General features: G+C 43.9%; 1 protein-coding gene across 7 annotated transcripts in view; it reads left to right on the forward strand.

The window, feature by feature from the left end:
* The window catches only part of wwox (WW domain containing oxidoreductase), a 182,958-nt gene that overhangs the window by 17,173 nt on the left and 150,623 nt on the right, over positions 1 to 15,162 (forward strand). For all 7 annotated transcript variants that reach the window (XM_061823514.1, XM_061823513.1, XM_061823512.1 and 4 more), the window contains one exon: positions 3,837 to 3,943. In XM_061823514.1, coding sequence (XP_061679498.1) covers positions 3,837 to 3,943 — 107 coding nt within the window. The remainder of the gene's footprint in view (positions 1 to 3,836; positions 3,944 to 15,162) is intronic.

Genomic DNA, 15,162 nt, shown 5'->3' on the forward strand with positions numbered 1-15,162 from the left:
AAAAGGTTTGACTTGGCTCGTAATAGAACCCAGTGCTCTGTCTTAAAAGTCCGATGTGATACATATAGGCGAATAGACGTTTCTTTTGCGTGACGTGGCGCATTTACGTATCCCTAACCCGACTCTTGGGCATAAAACATGACACACTTCAATGGGCAGGTCAGTGATGCACTAACAAAGTGAACGTTTTTCTCCTGCACTGATAATAATTCAATCAAACTCAGAGAAGATACTTCTCCCTCACTTACCTTCGAACATACAGCCTTGTGTTTGTTGAAATTGTTCACATTTCGTTGTACGTGCGCTCTTCCGTGAGCCTTAATCCATCGTAGACACTCCCTCAACTGTGTTTTAGGCTTTGGAGAATGAATCAAGCGCGCCCCTTGTAACCTAGCAGAATTGCACATTCCCCAAGCGCGAGCGAGGACCATTTTCTTTGTAACATTAACTTTTCCAAGCGCACGCTACTGGCAACCGGCATTGCTTGTGCGAGAGGGGGGCGTGTCAAGCCAGGGGTTAAGACAATGCGGCTATCTGATTGGACGAGTGATTGACAGGTCGGAAAGGTCCATTGTTTTGCCTTTCACTTTATTTACCGGCATGGACAGATGACTGAAGGTATGGTGGTCATCGTTGAAAATAATTTTAAGAGCAGTTAAGTGAACTGGATCATTTAGGTGCGGACAGTTGCGAATTCCTGCACTAGGCCTGCCGCAGTGGGTTACTAGCGCACTAGTGCAGTTACTCCGTCAAGTTGCATAATTACGTTTCCCTGGGTGAGGAAACCTGTAGTGCCTTTCCACAGGCTAGCATAATAAAGCACATCGTAAAACAGCTTTTGGCGACCTAACAGAACAAAAATGAGAAAACAAAGCAGCGCGTGTGACCTCACGTCATGTTCCATCATCAGAGTACGACGGCGAAACAGGCTCGGCTTGTTGTACACTTGACCGGGAACTCATTTGAGTGCCACCCTCTCCGCCGCAGAGTCTCTGTTACAGCGCCGCCCGCTCTTTTGTTATTTCACAATTAATGTCAAGCCCTTGTTTTTTGTCACCGCAAATACGCGGCGCCGGCACCGCCGCCCGTTATTGCTGCCATATTCTAATTTGTTCTCCATTATGGAAAACACCGACGCTCCTTAATTTCACTTTCATGCTGTGTACACACGACAAGTGATGGGGGAGGTGTTACTGTTTACCGGCGGCTAGCGCTCGTGTCCATTTTAGAGTGGCTGAAAGGAAGCTTTTATGTTTTGGGACGTTTTTAGGGATTTCAAAAATAAAATTTTGAGTTCATGTTGGTCTGTCATATCTTCGTGATAGCGTGTTGATCATGCCCACAATGATGATCACAATTTCTGTATTTTTACTTCGCTACTTTTCAACAAACAAAACAGAGTTTTCAGTGCAAAATGAATTCTTTATATACCCATTGTCCATTTTCCACGCTGCTTATTCTCACAAGGGTCGCAGGTTTGGTGGAGCCTATCGCAGCGTACTTCGGGCGAAAGTGGAATCAAAATCTAATTTGCAGTTTTTCCTTCCGTTTCGATCAAAGTCAGCAAAATCCTGATGCTCGGATGTTGTCTAAAGATTATCTTCGGGTGTGTTAAGAGTAATTCTTCTTCGGCAATCTGCTCATAAAATGTCAGACAATATAAATCTTAAACATGTTCAATCCGTTTGATTGTACGTAAGTGCTTAACTATTGTATAGAAATGCTCCAACTGGCTCTCAACCAATTCAAGGTGTACCCCGCCTCCTGCCCGAAGATAGCTGGGATCGGCTCCAGCACTCCCGCGACCCTTGTGGGGATAAGCGGCTCAGAAAATGGATGGATGAATCGATGTATAGAAATACCGATATGGGGCTTAATCTTTAGTATTTTTCCTTTTGTCTGATCAAAGTCAACAAATGCCCGATCGTCATGATGCGTCTAAAAGATCCTGTGGTGTGTGTGTGTGTGTGTGTGTGTGTGTGTGTGTGTGTGTGGGGGGGGGGGTGTTTGAGAGATTTTTTTTTTTTTCCTCTCTGATGAGCTCAGAAAGCATACCGTAGTTGTGATTGTTTAATATTTCCAATAGTTATAATTGCAAGTCCTTGGGTAAATCTGGCGTAATTTGAGCATTTTCCCTGTCGTCATTTCTCTCAGTGATTATGTAATTTGGAGTATGTTAAGAGTATTTTTTTTTCTTACGAACAATCAGGCCAACAATCGTAAATATTAACTTTTTTTTCCCCATCTTTGTATTTGCTGCCAGCGTGGATGTTCTGCGGTCCTGTGCTCCCCTCAAGTACGCCAAGACACAAGTTGAGCAATGTTTGCGGCGTCATAATTCAAAAGCCGCTTAAATATGTTAAAAACTGATTTGTGTGTACTCAGTTCGAAGAGAGGTGTGTTCGAAAGTGAGTTTGGAAGTTTCGAGGGAAGACCAAATGATTGCGGTCATTGAATTGTGGTTGTATGGCGTTTTTTCATGGCTGGTTTTGGTCAAAGATGCAGGAAAGCTTTGACGAAAGAGCTTTGTGCAAAAAGTCCAAACGGTCCTTGAACGGCAGAACGCTTTGCTCGCAACGCAAACCATTTCCAAGTTCTCCTCCTCGATACATTCGCTGAACATTTCCCGTTGTGTAAATGCTGCCCGTTGAAACAATGGCTTTGATCTGTGTCACTCTGCTCCATCCTCCTCTCCTGTCGTGTTGTTTTTATTTTCCTCTTTCCTGCGAGCGGGATGATCGCCGCTCACCACCGCAGTCCGTCCCCTCCATTACACCCGATAACGAGTCATATAATTCAATTCCACGCTTCGCTTGTCAGCCAGGCAGGCTTCCGATCCGGCTCCAATTTTGGTTTTTAATAGATATTGGTCTTTAACACTCTCCTCACAATTAGGCCTCCCAGTTTTGCTCTGAACGAAAATCAGATTAGGACCTATAATCTAATTACAGTTCATATTAATCCGCCCTCTGATGCGGTTCTGCCTCGCAGTGGACTGTTTTCTCTTCGCCACAATCAGTTATTGTGGCGGTTTGTCAGTCAAGGGGGCTCTCTGGGTGCGTTTGAGTCAATTGAGAGGTGGGAGCGAGAAACGCGGCCCCCCCCCCCCCCCCAAGACCTGCCGTAAATGTCAGCGGACGTGAGAAAATATTCTGAAAGTTGATCGAGTAAGTGAATTGGACCTACGGCTTGATATGACCCATTTAGACTCGTAATTTAGAAATGAACTTCTCTGCCTTCTATCTTTCATTTTTTGTCACTTTTATCGCGAGTGCGTGATTTGGCTGGAGCCACGCAGCGCCGTCGTCTCGGACTGATAAATTCTCCCGCTATCAGCCGACCGCGTTCCGTTTCAGAACTCAAGGCCTTATCAGGGGCCCTTTGATTCCGCCAACTCCCGCCCGCCACACCAAAGGTTCGCTTTATGTTTGATTGTCCGTTTGACTCCCTCTATTATTAGCCATGTTTGTCATAATTACCCCCATCAATGCGTAATTACCAACATAATTAATATCTGGCTCGCCGCTCTCGTCCTCTAACGAGCGGGGCGACACCTTCGCCGGAGCCGACGGTCACGTCCTCAACTTTATCTCCTCGGCCGAGAGGAAGTAGACCAGAACCGCAATAATTCAATCAGTGTCATCACTTCTGAGAGAAATGATTAGCTCTCTGCGCCGAGACCACTGGCTCACCCGCTGAAATAAATTACATGAAAACTTGATAGTGGCCCTCCTTCCTCCTCCTACATTTGATCCAACCTCTGAGAATCACTTATCTTCCCCTTTGAAGCATCTCATAAAGAAAACGTCTCGTTTCTGTCCTCCCTCCCGCTGCAGGCTTCGAGACGGCCAGGTCTTTCGCCCTGCACGGGGCCCGCGTCATCCTGGCTTGCCGAAACCTGTCCCGGGCCGGCAAGGCCGTCGGCATGATACGCGACGATTGGGTGAGTCGCTCGCTCGGTTCGGTCCTCGACGTGAACGGTTGAAAAGATAAAACTCAGTCAAATATATTCTCCCACGTGTCTGCCATATAGGGTTTCTGATTAGGATTTTGTTGTGGTCCGATAAAGCCAAGTTGGACCTTTTAGGCCTTAATTTCAAGGATTTGAGTCGACACGAACATAGCAAAAGCACGTCGTGCTTTCAGACTGTTTTCTTCAGATGAAACTTGGGCCTTAGACAAGGTGAGTAGCTGAAAATAGCAGGAATATATTATCTGCCCTGCGACTGGCTGGCGACCGGTTCGGGGTGTAGTCTGCCTTCGCCCGAATTTACCTGGGATTGGCTCCAGCTCTCCCCCCGGATAAATGCGGAGGGGTTGCGTCAGGAACGGAATGCGGCGTAAAAACTGTGGCAAACAAATATGAGCGTTCATCTGAGACCCTGACCCTGACCCTGACCTGACGGGACAAGCCGAAAGAAATAAAACAAACAATCCGAGGCACTTGAAAAGGTGGCAGAATCTTTTATCACGAGTCAGGACAGCCCGACAGGACATTAAAAACATTATGCTGATAGGAAATGATGGGAATTTTCAAGTATCTCACGCTCCAGCTGTGTGCACGCACCTGATTAAGTAAATAATTTTATTCGAGACATTTGAAGAGCCACCCGGGGCGGAGGGGGCAAGCGGCGTGAGAGGGAGCATCTGATAATTGCCCGAGATTATTGCTTTAATATCGCCGCATTTGCGACTCGCCCGCAGATTTACGAGTGTGGGAAAATAAACAAGTGGAATGCGTCCGCTGGAGCAGAAAGAATAAGCCATTAGCACTGGCTTGATTACAGAATGTGGCGAGCAGCAGCAGAAGAAGAGGAGGGCGAGCCGGGCCAAACGTAAGGAGTGGGGGGGGGGGAGAGAAGAGTAGATTTTAAAGTCGGCTTTAAAGTCACTGTACACAATCTGAAATTGCAGCGAGAACTTGCATCCAAGTGTCTTTTTTTGACTTTTGATTAACCGATTGGTTGACTTAAAAAAAAAAATACGTCGAACAACACGTATGTGAAAAGGAGTAGGAAGAAGTACAACTTTTTATTTATTTTTTTTTTTGTACCGTAATTTCTCATGTATAATGCACACCCATGCATACACCCTGGAGGTCGACTTCAACATTCCGGAAAACCCAATTTATTTTTACAATGCATGATTTTGCTTCTGCTTATATGATCAAAACATGGAGTATTATCTCTATTTTGTTGTTTTTTTTTTTTATTTGCACATACTTTCCGTTTATTTACTCTATTTACTTATTTACTATTTTGAAATTCACAGCCCCGCTTTTATTTAGTAAAGTAAAAAAAAAAAACCCACCGCTGTGCTCATATGTTTTATTACCCAGGCAGAATTTAAAAAATAAAAAAAAAACCACAACCAAAAAGAATTTAATGATGTTTGTTGTTCAGTCATCAGTCGTGTTTTACAATATTTCACAAATTCTGTCAGGGTATGTAGATTCATGAGCACAAGTGTACGTATTGCGAAGTCATACGTAGCCCTGTCATACTGGAATAAAAATTGTAGGCCAGTGGTTCCTCAACATTTTTTTTTTTTTTTTTTTTTTGCCGCGCCCCCCTTTTGGAGATGAAATTTTCAGCGCCACCTCTCCGCAGCAAATAGATGAACACCAGCTGGTTGTAACGTGATTTGAACTTGTTTGAAAAGCACTGGTGTAGGCTACACTTTATTCACAGCCTCTGGGTGGCAGTGGCGTGTTGAAATGAACACGGCCTTCTTTTTCACAACCTCAACATGGTGGCATACATTTATAAAATGGGAACGGTTTAGTCGTTTCTCCCTATACCTATGTATAATACGCACCATTGATTTTTGACATTTTTGGGGGGAAAAATGCACATTATACTTGAGAAATTACAGTACTCCTGCTCTTTAGAATCCTGTAGAACAACAATACTTTAACAATTCTATAATAATAATAATAATAATGATGATACGTCACCACTCAGTTGAACAAAAAAAAAAAAAGGTGTAATTAAGGCACACAAGTGTCTCACCAATGAATGCACATTCAGCTGTGATTGAACAGGACAGTCAAAAACTCGCAAGGAGCTGTCGTAGGCCACGACGCGCACGAGCCGACTGCAGATCTCGATGTCGCTTGCTAAGCCACACCCCTTCTTATTGACAGTGCCAGTCTGGGGAAATCTGTGGGGATTTTTTTTCCTGTCTTGAATGAGAACAACATTGACTTGGTTCCTGGACGTAGGAGTTTTTCAAGTTCCAGCTCTTGCTCGCTCATTTGAATGAATAATGACGCAGGAAATTCTTTACATTCTTTTGAATCAAGGTCGGAGTTTAGCGGAGTTTAAAGTTCTGTCCGTTGTAGCCAGGTTTCACGGTCCTGCTGAAATTCTGAATTGTGCAACATCAGAGCCAATTTTGGAGATGCCGCTGTACGCCGAGTCCTCCGAGCCTTTGGCGGCTCGCTTCCTTCTCGAGGAATTCCACCCGCCCCAATTTACAGGCTAATGAATAAAAGTCAAAATATCAGAATCAATCTTTGCCCCTACGCTGACAGTATTAATAGATTCAGCAGAAGAATGGAGAGGGGGATTAATCTTTAAGATGATGGATGGACTTCGCTCGCCTTCCCATGCTCCCGCGCTGAGGTCGTTGTGATAAGAGAGTATATTTTGGGGTCCGCCGTACAAAAGGTCATCATATCTACTTCCAGGTGTCTCTCCCGAGTTCCGCTCGGGCTGCCAGGAGTGGAACTGCTGTCCCGATTGCGCCGGGACCTCTCACCTCTGACTACAATGCTTAAACCATAACGCTGAGCCGCTTCTTTCTTCGCGCCGCGCTCGCCTCGGACCGCGCGGGGCAGCGCCGCCGCCGTACGCTGCAGTGTAGCGCCGTGTTCTGACAGCGGGAATAATAATGGGGGGGGGAGGGGGTCGTGGCCAGATAATGGGCAGGTCAGAACAGCCAGTGGCTGTTAGGAAGAGCAAGGTCAGGGGGCTTATCCTTCCCAGCCACACGGACCGCACTCTGGCCAGGAAGAAAAGACAAAAAAAAAAAAAAAACCCCACAACTGTACACTTAACAGAACATTCCACAACATTTGATTTTTAAAACGGACAGAGGGGCCACCTTGAGCATTGATGATTTTCGTTAAAAAGAATATGTAAAAATGCTCATTTTATTTGTGGAATAATGATTTCTTCTCATTTGAATGGACTTATATCTAGTTTTCAAATTAATCAAATGTGAATTTATATAGCACACAGTATCTGTATAATATTCATATTACTATAGTAGATATCTTCATTGGTATTTTTTTACTTTTAATTGCATTAAGAATGTTGTAAGTAATACTGTGTTGTATTATACTATCAGATAAGTCAAGTATTTTAAATTCGGTAATTGTATATGAATGAAAATATATGAGGCGGCACTTTAGGGACCGGTTAGCACGTTGGCCTCAATGTTCTGAGGACTGGGGTTCAAACCCCGACCCCGCCTGCGTGGGTTTCCTCCGGGTGGGCACTCTGGTTTCCTTCCACATCCCCAAAACGCGCAACATTCATTTAAAACTCCAAATTTTTCCCTCAGATGTGATTGTTGTTCAGTCATCAGTCGTGTTTTACAATATTTCACCAAAATCTGTCAGGGTATGTAGATTCATGAGCACAAGTGGATTGGCTGGCAACCATTTCAGAGTGTACCGCTCCTCCTGCCCGGGATAGGCTCCTGCACTCCCGTGACCCTTGTGAGGATAAGTGCTTCAGATGATGGATGGATGGATAAATTATACAAATGAATTATACACATTATACAAATGATTAACATTTAACAAAAAAAAAAAAAAAAACACTTACCCATGGATCACAGATCCGTAGAGCTCTCAGTTTCCACGGCTTTTATCAGAAGAATTATTGTTTTAAAAATGACTAATCTCAAGGTCATTTAGCTGTAGGACAAAACATCAGAATTCCTTCAACACCGCTGAAAATTAAACCGTCAATCAGTAATAAATATTCTAAAATTAAAGGTGAGAGTGTCTATTTTAAACACGGCATTATTCCATAATTTGTTGGCAAACACGTCATCCTTCCTCCAATGTAAAACATGTTCACATTGAGACGTGAGCTTTTTTTTTTTTTTTTTTTTTTGTTCTTTGTGTAATTCAAATATTAAATTCTAACCGGCAATTTCCATTAATTACGTCCGTGGAAAATCTCTCATTAAGCGGCTCTGAAGTGACCCACCTGACACCATTAGCGTCAGGTAGCCCTTCTGTGGGGGGAACCCAAACTTGACATTGTTCGGTCGCGCTTGACCTCTGCCCTCTTCACTTTCCATACATGCCCCGCCCCTTTTCCTCCCACGGCTCCTCAGCCATTCTTCTCACAGCGCGGCGCCAGCTTAACTTCCCGGTTAACCACCAACATGTTGCCCGAGTGTCAGAGATTTCGTTTTCCCGATTGCCCGTAAAATTCTGCTTATCTTTGACTCTTCGGTCTCCCTCGGAGGGCTGTAATAGACTCCCCTGAGGGGTACATCAGCGCATGCAAGGCCCTTTGCCCCTCCGAGTTTCAGGCAAAACACACACTTGCACATATTGTAATTTATGATTATTATTTTGATGTTAAAATGCTTACCCACTCCTCTACGACGCCACTCGACAACACATGCTAATGAGATTCTTTGTAAAGGCGTTAATTAGTAAGTCAGTCACTGATTGCTGTGCTTGTTTTTGTTGCGTGTGCGCGATGGCGGCGGCGGCACGGTATTATTAATATGTCCGTGGTGTGGCCGCTGTGGCTAGCAGCGTGTTGTCAAGAGTCTGCTGTGGAACCAATTAGGCTAAAGCCCCCTCGTCCGCCGAGGCACCCGGGAGGGTGAACGTCTGGTGCTCGCCATGTCAAGAGGCGCACGGCGGTTGCGCACACGTATACGCTGCAGTAGTTCATGTCATTTTCGAAAACACATAAAAGACAATTGGATTTCTCACAATTTAAGGGTGTGAAACAACCTTAAATATTGAACGTGTTCAATATTTATGATGAAAAAACTCTTCATGCGTGTGGGGAAAGATGACGACTCACGTCTTTGAGTGTCTGGAAGGAATTAAGTTTAGTCTGGCCTGTTCGAGGAGGTTACGGAGAGTCATCGGTGCATGTAAATGTAAAGTCATCTGTCAGCCGAGGAACTTCGCTGAAAAGAGAGGAGCGCTTTCATTTCGTCTAATCTGATCGATCCCGACCCGACTTTCAACAGTCGTATCCAATCAATTACTACGACTTCCTTTTCCCATCTGAAGAACATGTCTAGAGTGAAGGCTTGCATGTGTCAAGCAGACCGGGAAAAAGCTCATCCATGCTTTTATCTCAAGTAGACTTGACTATTGTAACGGTCTTCTGACTGGACTCCCCAAAAAAGTGAGCAGAGAACAGAATGCTGCAGCTCGCGTTCTGACCAAAACAAAGCGGTCACGGCATGTGACTCCAATCCGAAAGTCCTTGCAGAGGCTCCCAGTCAGCTTTAGAAGAGATTTGAAAGTTCTGCTACTGGTCGATAAATCACTAAATGATTTTTAGCTCCTGAATACATGAAAGAAACGCTCACGGAATACAAACCCAGCAGAGCTCTGAGATCGACTGAGTCGGTCGGGTCAAATAGTGGAGCGCAGAGTCCAAAGCAAACATGGGGACTGCTTCACCATTTCGCCATTATGCTGCACAGAAATAATCATGAAAATAAGTTGCCAACAGAGCTGAGGTCAGCCCCAAGTGTCAATCTTTTTAAATCCACGTTCTTTTTTCCTCATGCTTTTTAGAATATGTCCACTTTACTTGCACCATGTGTGGTTTTAATCGTCTTTTTTAAAAAAATACTTTTTTCTGTGATTTTTATTGTTTTTATCCCGTTTGAAATGTTTTATCTCTCTTTTCAAATGCGTTTAGTCATGGAAAGCACATTGACTTACGTCGTGTATGTATACAAATAAATTTGCTTTTCTTTTCTTTAATAGGAACGCAGTAGTTTACTGGCATTTTTGACTTTCATCAACCTGTTAGTGGGTGTGATGGTTGTTCTAGAACATTGTTTCTCAAAGTGTGATACGTGGGTTCCCTGACGTTTGACGCAAGAATCGCTGAATAGCTCAACTTATTATTATTATTTTTTTTTAATTCCAAGACAGTTCAGTTCAGTTGTATTGCTACAATTAATTTCAGCAGGAAAGTTTGTTTCCAAAAACATTTGTTTGAGTCTAATGTTCGTCATACTCATTTGAATTGAAGACAGGTGGGAGTTGGTCTGAAAAGTTGGAGAACCTCTGGTCTCGAAAAAAGTACTTTCTTGCACGACCGTGCCGCGTGAGATATGTACATGCGTGCATTGAAACCCAAGGTGGTGTCAGCCTCGCTATCCCTTTAACGTGAACTTTTGTGTGTGTCTCGGGAGGGAAGGTGGAAGTGGTCGTAGTAAATGTTGCGTGTGCGTGTGTTTGCCTCTATTTGTCTGTTTGCCTTGCGCGTAACCTCCTGTGGCAGCCTGACAGGCCGCGTTGCCCCCGCCGGGCAACGTGCCACGCCGCGCTCTTCCCGCTGAGGCCGACGGGAAGTGACACGCATGAAATGCTGACCTGGTTGCTCGCAGCCCCCTCCAGGCCCCCTCGGCATGCTGAGCTTTTAGTCGCTGCTTTAGATTGGGAAAAACTGGCAAAAGACGCGCCGTCCCCCCTTTTTCGTTCGCCTTGGTTTGATTTCCAGGCCTGTGACTTAACTCGGGCTGCTTCTTCCCTTCCGCAACTTTCTCAGCTGTCATGTGCCAGCAAACAGACCTTTTTTTTTTTTTTTTTTTTAAACCTTTGAGCGTATTTGAATGCAAAGTTAACTCGTAGGATTGTCCGGTCATGCACACTAGCATAAGCGCTATACGCGTCTCATTTCTGAGGTTTGGAGTTTGAATCTCGGCCCGTGTGGAGTTTGCATGTTCTACGCTTTTGTCCAAAGCTTACGGCTTGAACGAGCGGAGAATTTCTCTAGTCGAAAAGAAGTGAGTGGAAGTCACGAATGGATGATGTCATTCATATTTTTCATGCAGCTTGGGCTAATTGAAGACAAATTGTCCACTGGTGTGAAAATAAGTGATTATTTTTCTGTACAGTACGTCACTTTACGATTGTCTGGCAATCCAACCGCGCATGCACCCCCTCCTCTGGCCCAAAGTCGAGCGGGACAGACTCCGCATCCCCTCGACTCTTGAGAACAGTCGCTCGACAAAATGGAGAGATGTCATTAATTTGCGGTGATGAATCAAGCGTGGGGTGGGAGGAGAGTCTTTTCTCATAAAGACAGCTGACCTTCCTTTCTTTTATCGTAATTTCCGAGGTAAGAATGTTGTCTGGACCGGGCGCGCGTGTTCTCCCGCCCTGCTTGCTAGTTGGAGGTGGCGGTTTTTGTGGTTTGAGCTTTGGCTTCAGTCGGGCATTCGCATTCGCATTCGCATTCGATTCTGGGTTGGGACTTCTCTTTGTGGCGTTCAAACACAAAAGCAGACATCTCTGACATGTTCTCTTGAGTTTTTGTACTTTTGGTCCCAGGTTAAAGCAATGTTTTTATTGACCTTATTAAGTATTAAGAAGAGGCAAATTTGGAAAAAAAAACCCCCCAAAAAAACCAAGCTTAGGTTTCACATAACTGTCACATTTCACTGACGTAAAACTATTATGCTTTGGGAATAAAAATGAAGAACTGATGAGGACTTTGTGGAACTGAATCTTACCCTTAAATGAAGTGAGAGGAAAGCACGTTCACGTCTCTTCTTGGTTTCTGCTTGTGTCAAAATCCTGTCAAGCCACTTAATTGCAACCAACATTCAGATTTCATATTTCTTGTCAAATCTGCCGAGCTCTCCCTCATTTTTAATGAACTTGTGGGCCTACTGCAGTCCAATGTTTACACTTTAGTCCTCGCAGTGTTGTTTGGAGATCGGCAGTACATAAATAGTCCATAGATGTGAATGCTTGCTGCAATATCACCTTATTTATGGTAATATAGGACAAAAGCCTACTTGTGATTTTGCTGACGCATCAGCGCTCGAGAAAGCTCCTTTAAATCCAACTGAAATGATTTGTCCATGATTCTTCTATTTAAGATTTTCGAATAGTCCCCGGGCCGCACGACTCCGGTACCCTGCGCCTCCACCGCTCCATCCCGCCTCGATTGAATCGTGCAATCCTCGCGGCTCTCTTAATTTCCAGGCCTCTCGTCTGAGTGGCACGCGTCAGCTTCTCCGGGGAGCCTTTTTCATCCCTCTTTTACCTGCTTATTTATTTATTTGTTTGCATTTTGCCCCCGCGTTGTGTGTCCGTCAGAGGAGAATAAAAACATGCCGCAAACCCCCCCCCCCCCCCCGACTGTACAATCTGTATCTATATCGCTTTGACATGGCAGAGATGGGAGGGTTTTATGGAATTGCCGTATGTAAATTGGAATTTGAAAAGCTCTCTCGCTTCGTCCTCTGATGAGAGCTCATGCGAAAAACAGGCAACAACGGGATTTATTGAAATATACCACTGGCGGCTTCTTTACATTTCTGTACAATGCGTGTGAGAACAACAGTTTTTACATTCATGCAAGTATGGACTTAATATCGAGACATTTCATTTGTAAAATGGGAAGATGGGTCATTTGTTGACCAGGTTGAAAAAAACTGTTAAAATGTGTTTGTTAAATAGTTTATTTCAATACTGAAATAATAAGTACGCATACATTTTAATATAACAATTTAGTCATTAAGAAACCAAATGCAGTGGTTGTTAAAATTAAGAAATACAATTGACACACATTAACAAATATCCGGTTCTCAGAACTGTGAGGCCAACGCACTGTACCCCATGATATATATATTTATGCTCATTTTAATATTTAAAACTGACTTATGGGTAAAGTCTGATGTGGCCAAGGCAATAAAAAGAGTTACAGTATTTATGAAAAATAAGAAAAAAAATATTTTAATATTAAAATCGTTAATTATCCTTTTTGTGTTGTAATCAATTATTCATTTATGTGATCAGAAATGAACCATTTTTTGTGATATCTTTCATTTTTTATTTTATGGTCATTCCTAGATGAGGTTCAAATGTAGTAAAAATTATGCCAAACATTTAAAAAGTTTAATTTTGAAAATGACATAACTCATTGTCATTTTATACAATTTTTCATTTTTACATTTAATTATAATTCATTACCCAATTACGTTTTGGGGAAATTTTATAGTCATTGCTTGTTATTTAGATGTGTTTTTATGTCACAGATGGGTATACAAATATTTGAAATGTGTGTAGATTATGAATATTAGCTAATTAAAACAATTATAAATTATTTCTTTTCAAATATGCTCACAATTTCATTCTTGTTTGTTGATCATTTTTTTTTCAATTCTATTTACATGAACTAATTACAGTCTCTACTTAATATGAATAAAAAAACCCCAAAACTCTACAATTTATTGAACCGATTGGGGAAAAACCAGAAGCAACAGTTCAAACATAAATCCATGAAAGCGACCACGATTACAGGACACTCGATAATGCAAATGTCGGGCGGTCCGGCCTTACTTTTGCCGAGCCCCGATGTAGCCCACGAGCACGGCACCGGTTCATCCTCACGCTTTTTATTTTTTTCAAAGTTTGATTATGCATTTCGCATAGCTGTGGGACATGCATCAGTCTTTCCCGGGCTGCTAATAAAGTGACCAGGGAGATGGGGCTAACCTAAATGAATCCGAAAGTTGCCTGCCTTGCATTCCTGCCCCGTTTGCGCCCCCCCCCCCCCCCCCCCCACAACCTCATGTCGGTGCGCTCTAACCAGGTGCTCGGTCTCCTGGAGAGGTGTGGCCTGCCTCTAATTGCCTGCACCGGACTGAACTATCAAGTGAACTATGGGCGAACGCTCTGCGTGAAGGAGCGCCGCCGAGGAATAATTTTGAATAAATCACGTAGTTATCCGGGTTCCCGCTTTGTGCCGGATAAGCAGTTCGCGCGCGGCCGGGCCTTTTCCGGCGACGGGTCACTCGCCACGGGTCGCGTTCGGGAGGATTTAAATGATTTAAATGATGTCACGGCCACCGAGGGGGAACAGGTTGAGGAAGGGATGTGTAAGGCGGCACCTCTTTGTTGTTTGAACCTGACGGGCTCTCATCCTTCACCCTCTGAAGGCTTTGCGCTCGTCACCCTGGGACGGGGGACGGGGGGGGGGGGGGGAGAGGTGCCTTGGATCCCCGTCGCTCTTTTTCTCGCACCGCCAAAGGAGAACGTCCGTGTCTGTGTGTAGACGCACACACATTTATACATATATATATATATATATATATTTATTATTATTACTGAAATCTCAGAAGAGCTGAGCACAGAGAGAGATGCACCGCCACGTTTGAATTGACCAGAGGAGCCGATCGGAAACGGGCCAAGTTGCCTGATACCTGCCAAACCAACAAACATTCTCAAAGCTTCTGGCAAAAGGCGATAGCGTTTAGCCACTCGAATCGCCGTTCTGATTTCGCGAAGGGTAACGAGCTTCGCATATAGGCCGCCACAAACAATTTTGTTAGCAATTCATTTAAACATTCCTGGCATGTCAACTTGGGGGGGGCTGCTTTGTGCTTTTTCTTGTTGCAGATTTTGTGCTCACGCTTGCATATCACTCATATCTCGAATTAACATTTCCCATTGAAAAGAAATGGAAATGTCTTTAAGTCTGTTCTAGCTCCTACCACAATCAAAAAAAGGTTTAATTAAGAAAAATAGCAATCTTGTTTTCACAGACCTTGAATCATACTCCCAAGTTCCCACTTTTTGAGAGTTTTTATCCCGACCTCCTCCTTCCACGTTCCTCATGGCCTCCAAGACGGTGCCTACCAGTGTGGCGGCCTTCGGCACGTTCTCTGGTCCGTAACGAGAACCGCGAACGGGTAAAGGCCCTCTGTACAAGCTCAACACGCGAGCGTTAACACAGTTATCGATATAGATTTTACATTTTGCACGTCTTGTAAGGAATAGCCTCTTGTTCTTTGTTCTTGTTGCTATGTTGTTCCTTGTTCTTTGTTCTGAATGTCGTACCAGGGCAGCACCGACTGCCGGAGAAAAAAAATCCTCGTGTGTTTTTACACATTTGCTGATTCAGATTTCTTTACTGG

This window comes from Syngnathoides biaculeatus, chromosome 6, assembly GCF_019802595.1.
Source record: "Syngnathoides biaculeatus isolate LvHL_M chromosome 6, ASM1980259v1, whole genome shotgun sequence".
Taxonomy (NCBI): domain Eukaryota; kingdom Metazoa; phylum Chordata; class Actinopteri; order Syngnathiformes; family Syngnathidae; genus Syngnathoides; species Syngnathoides biaculeatus.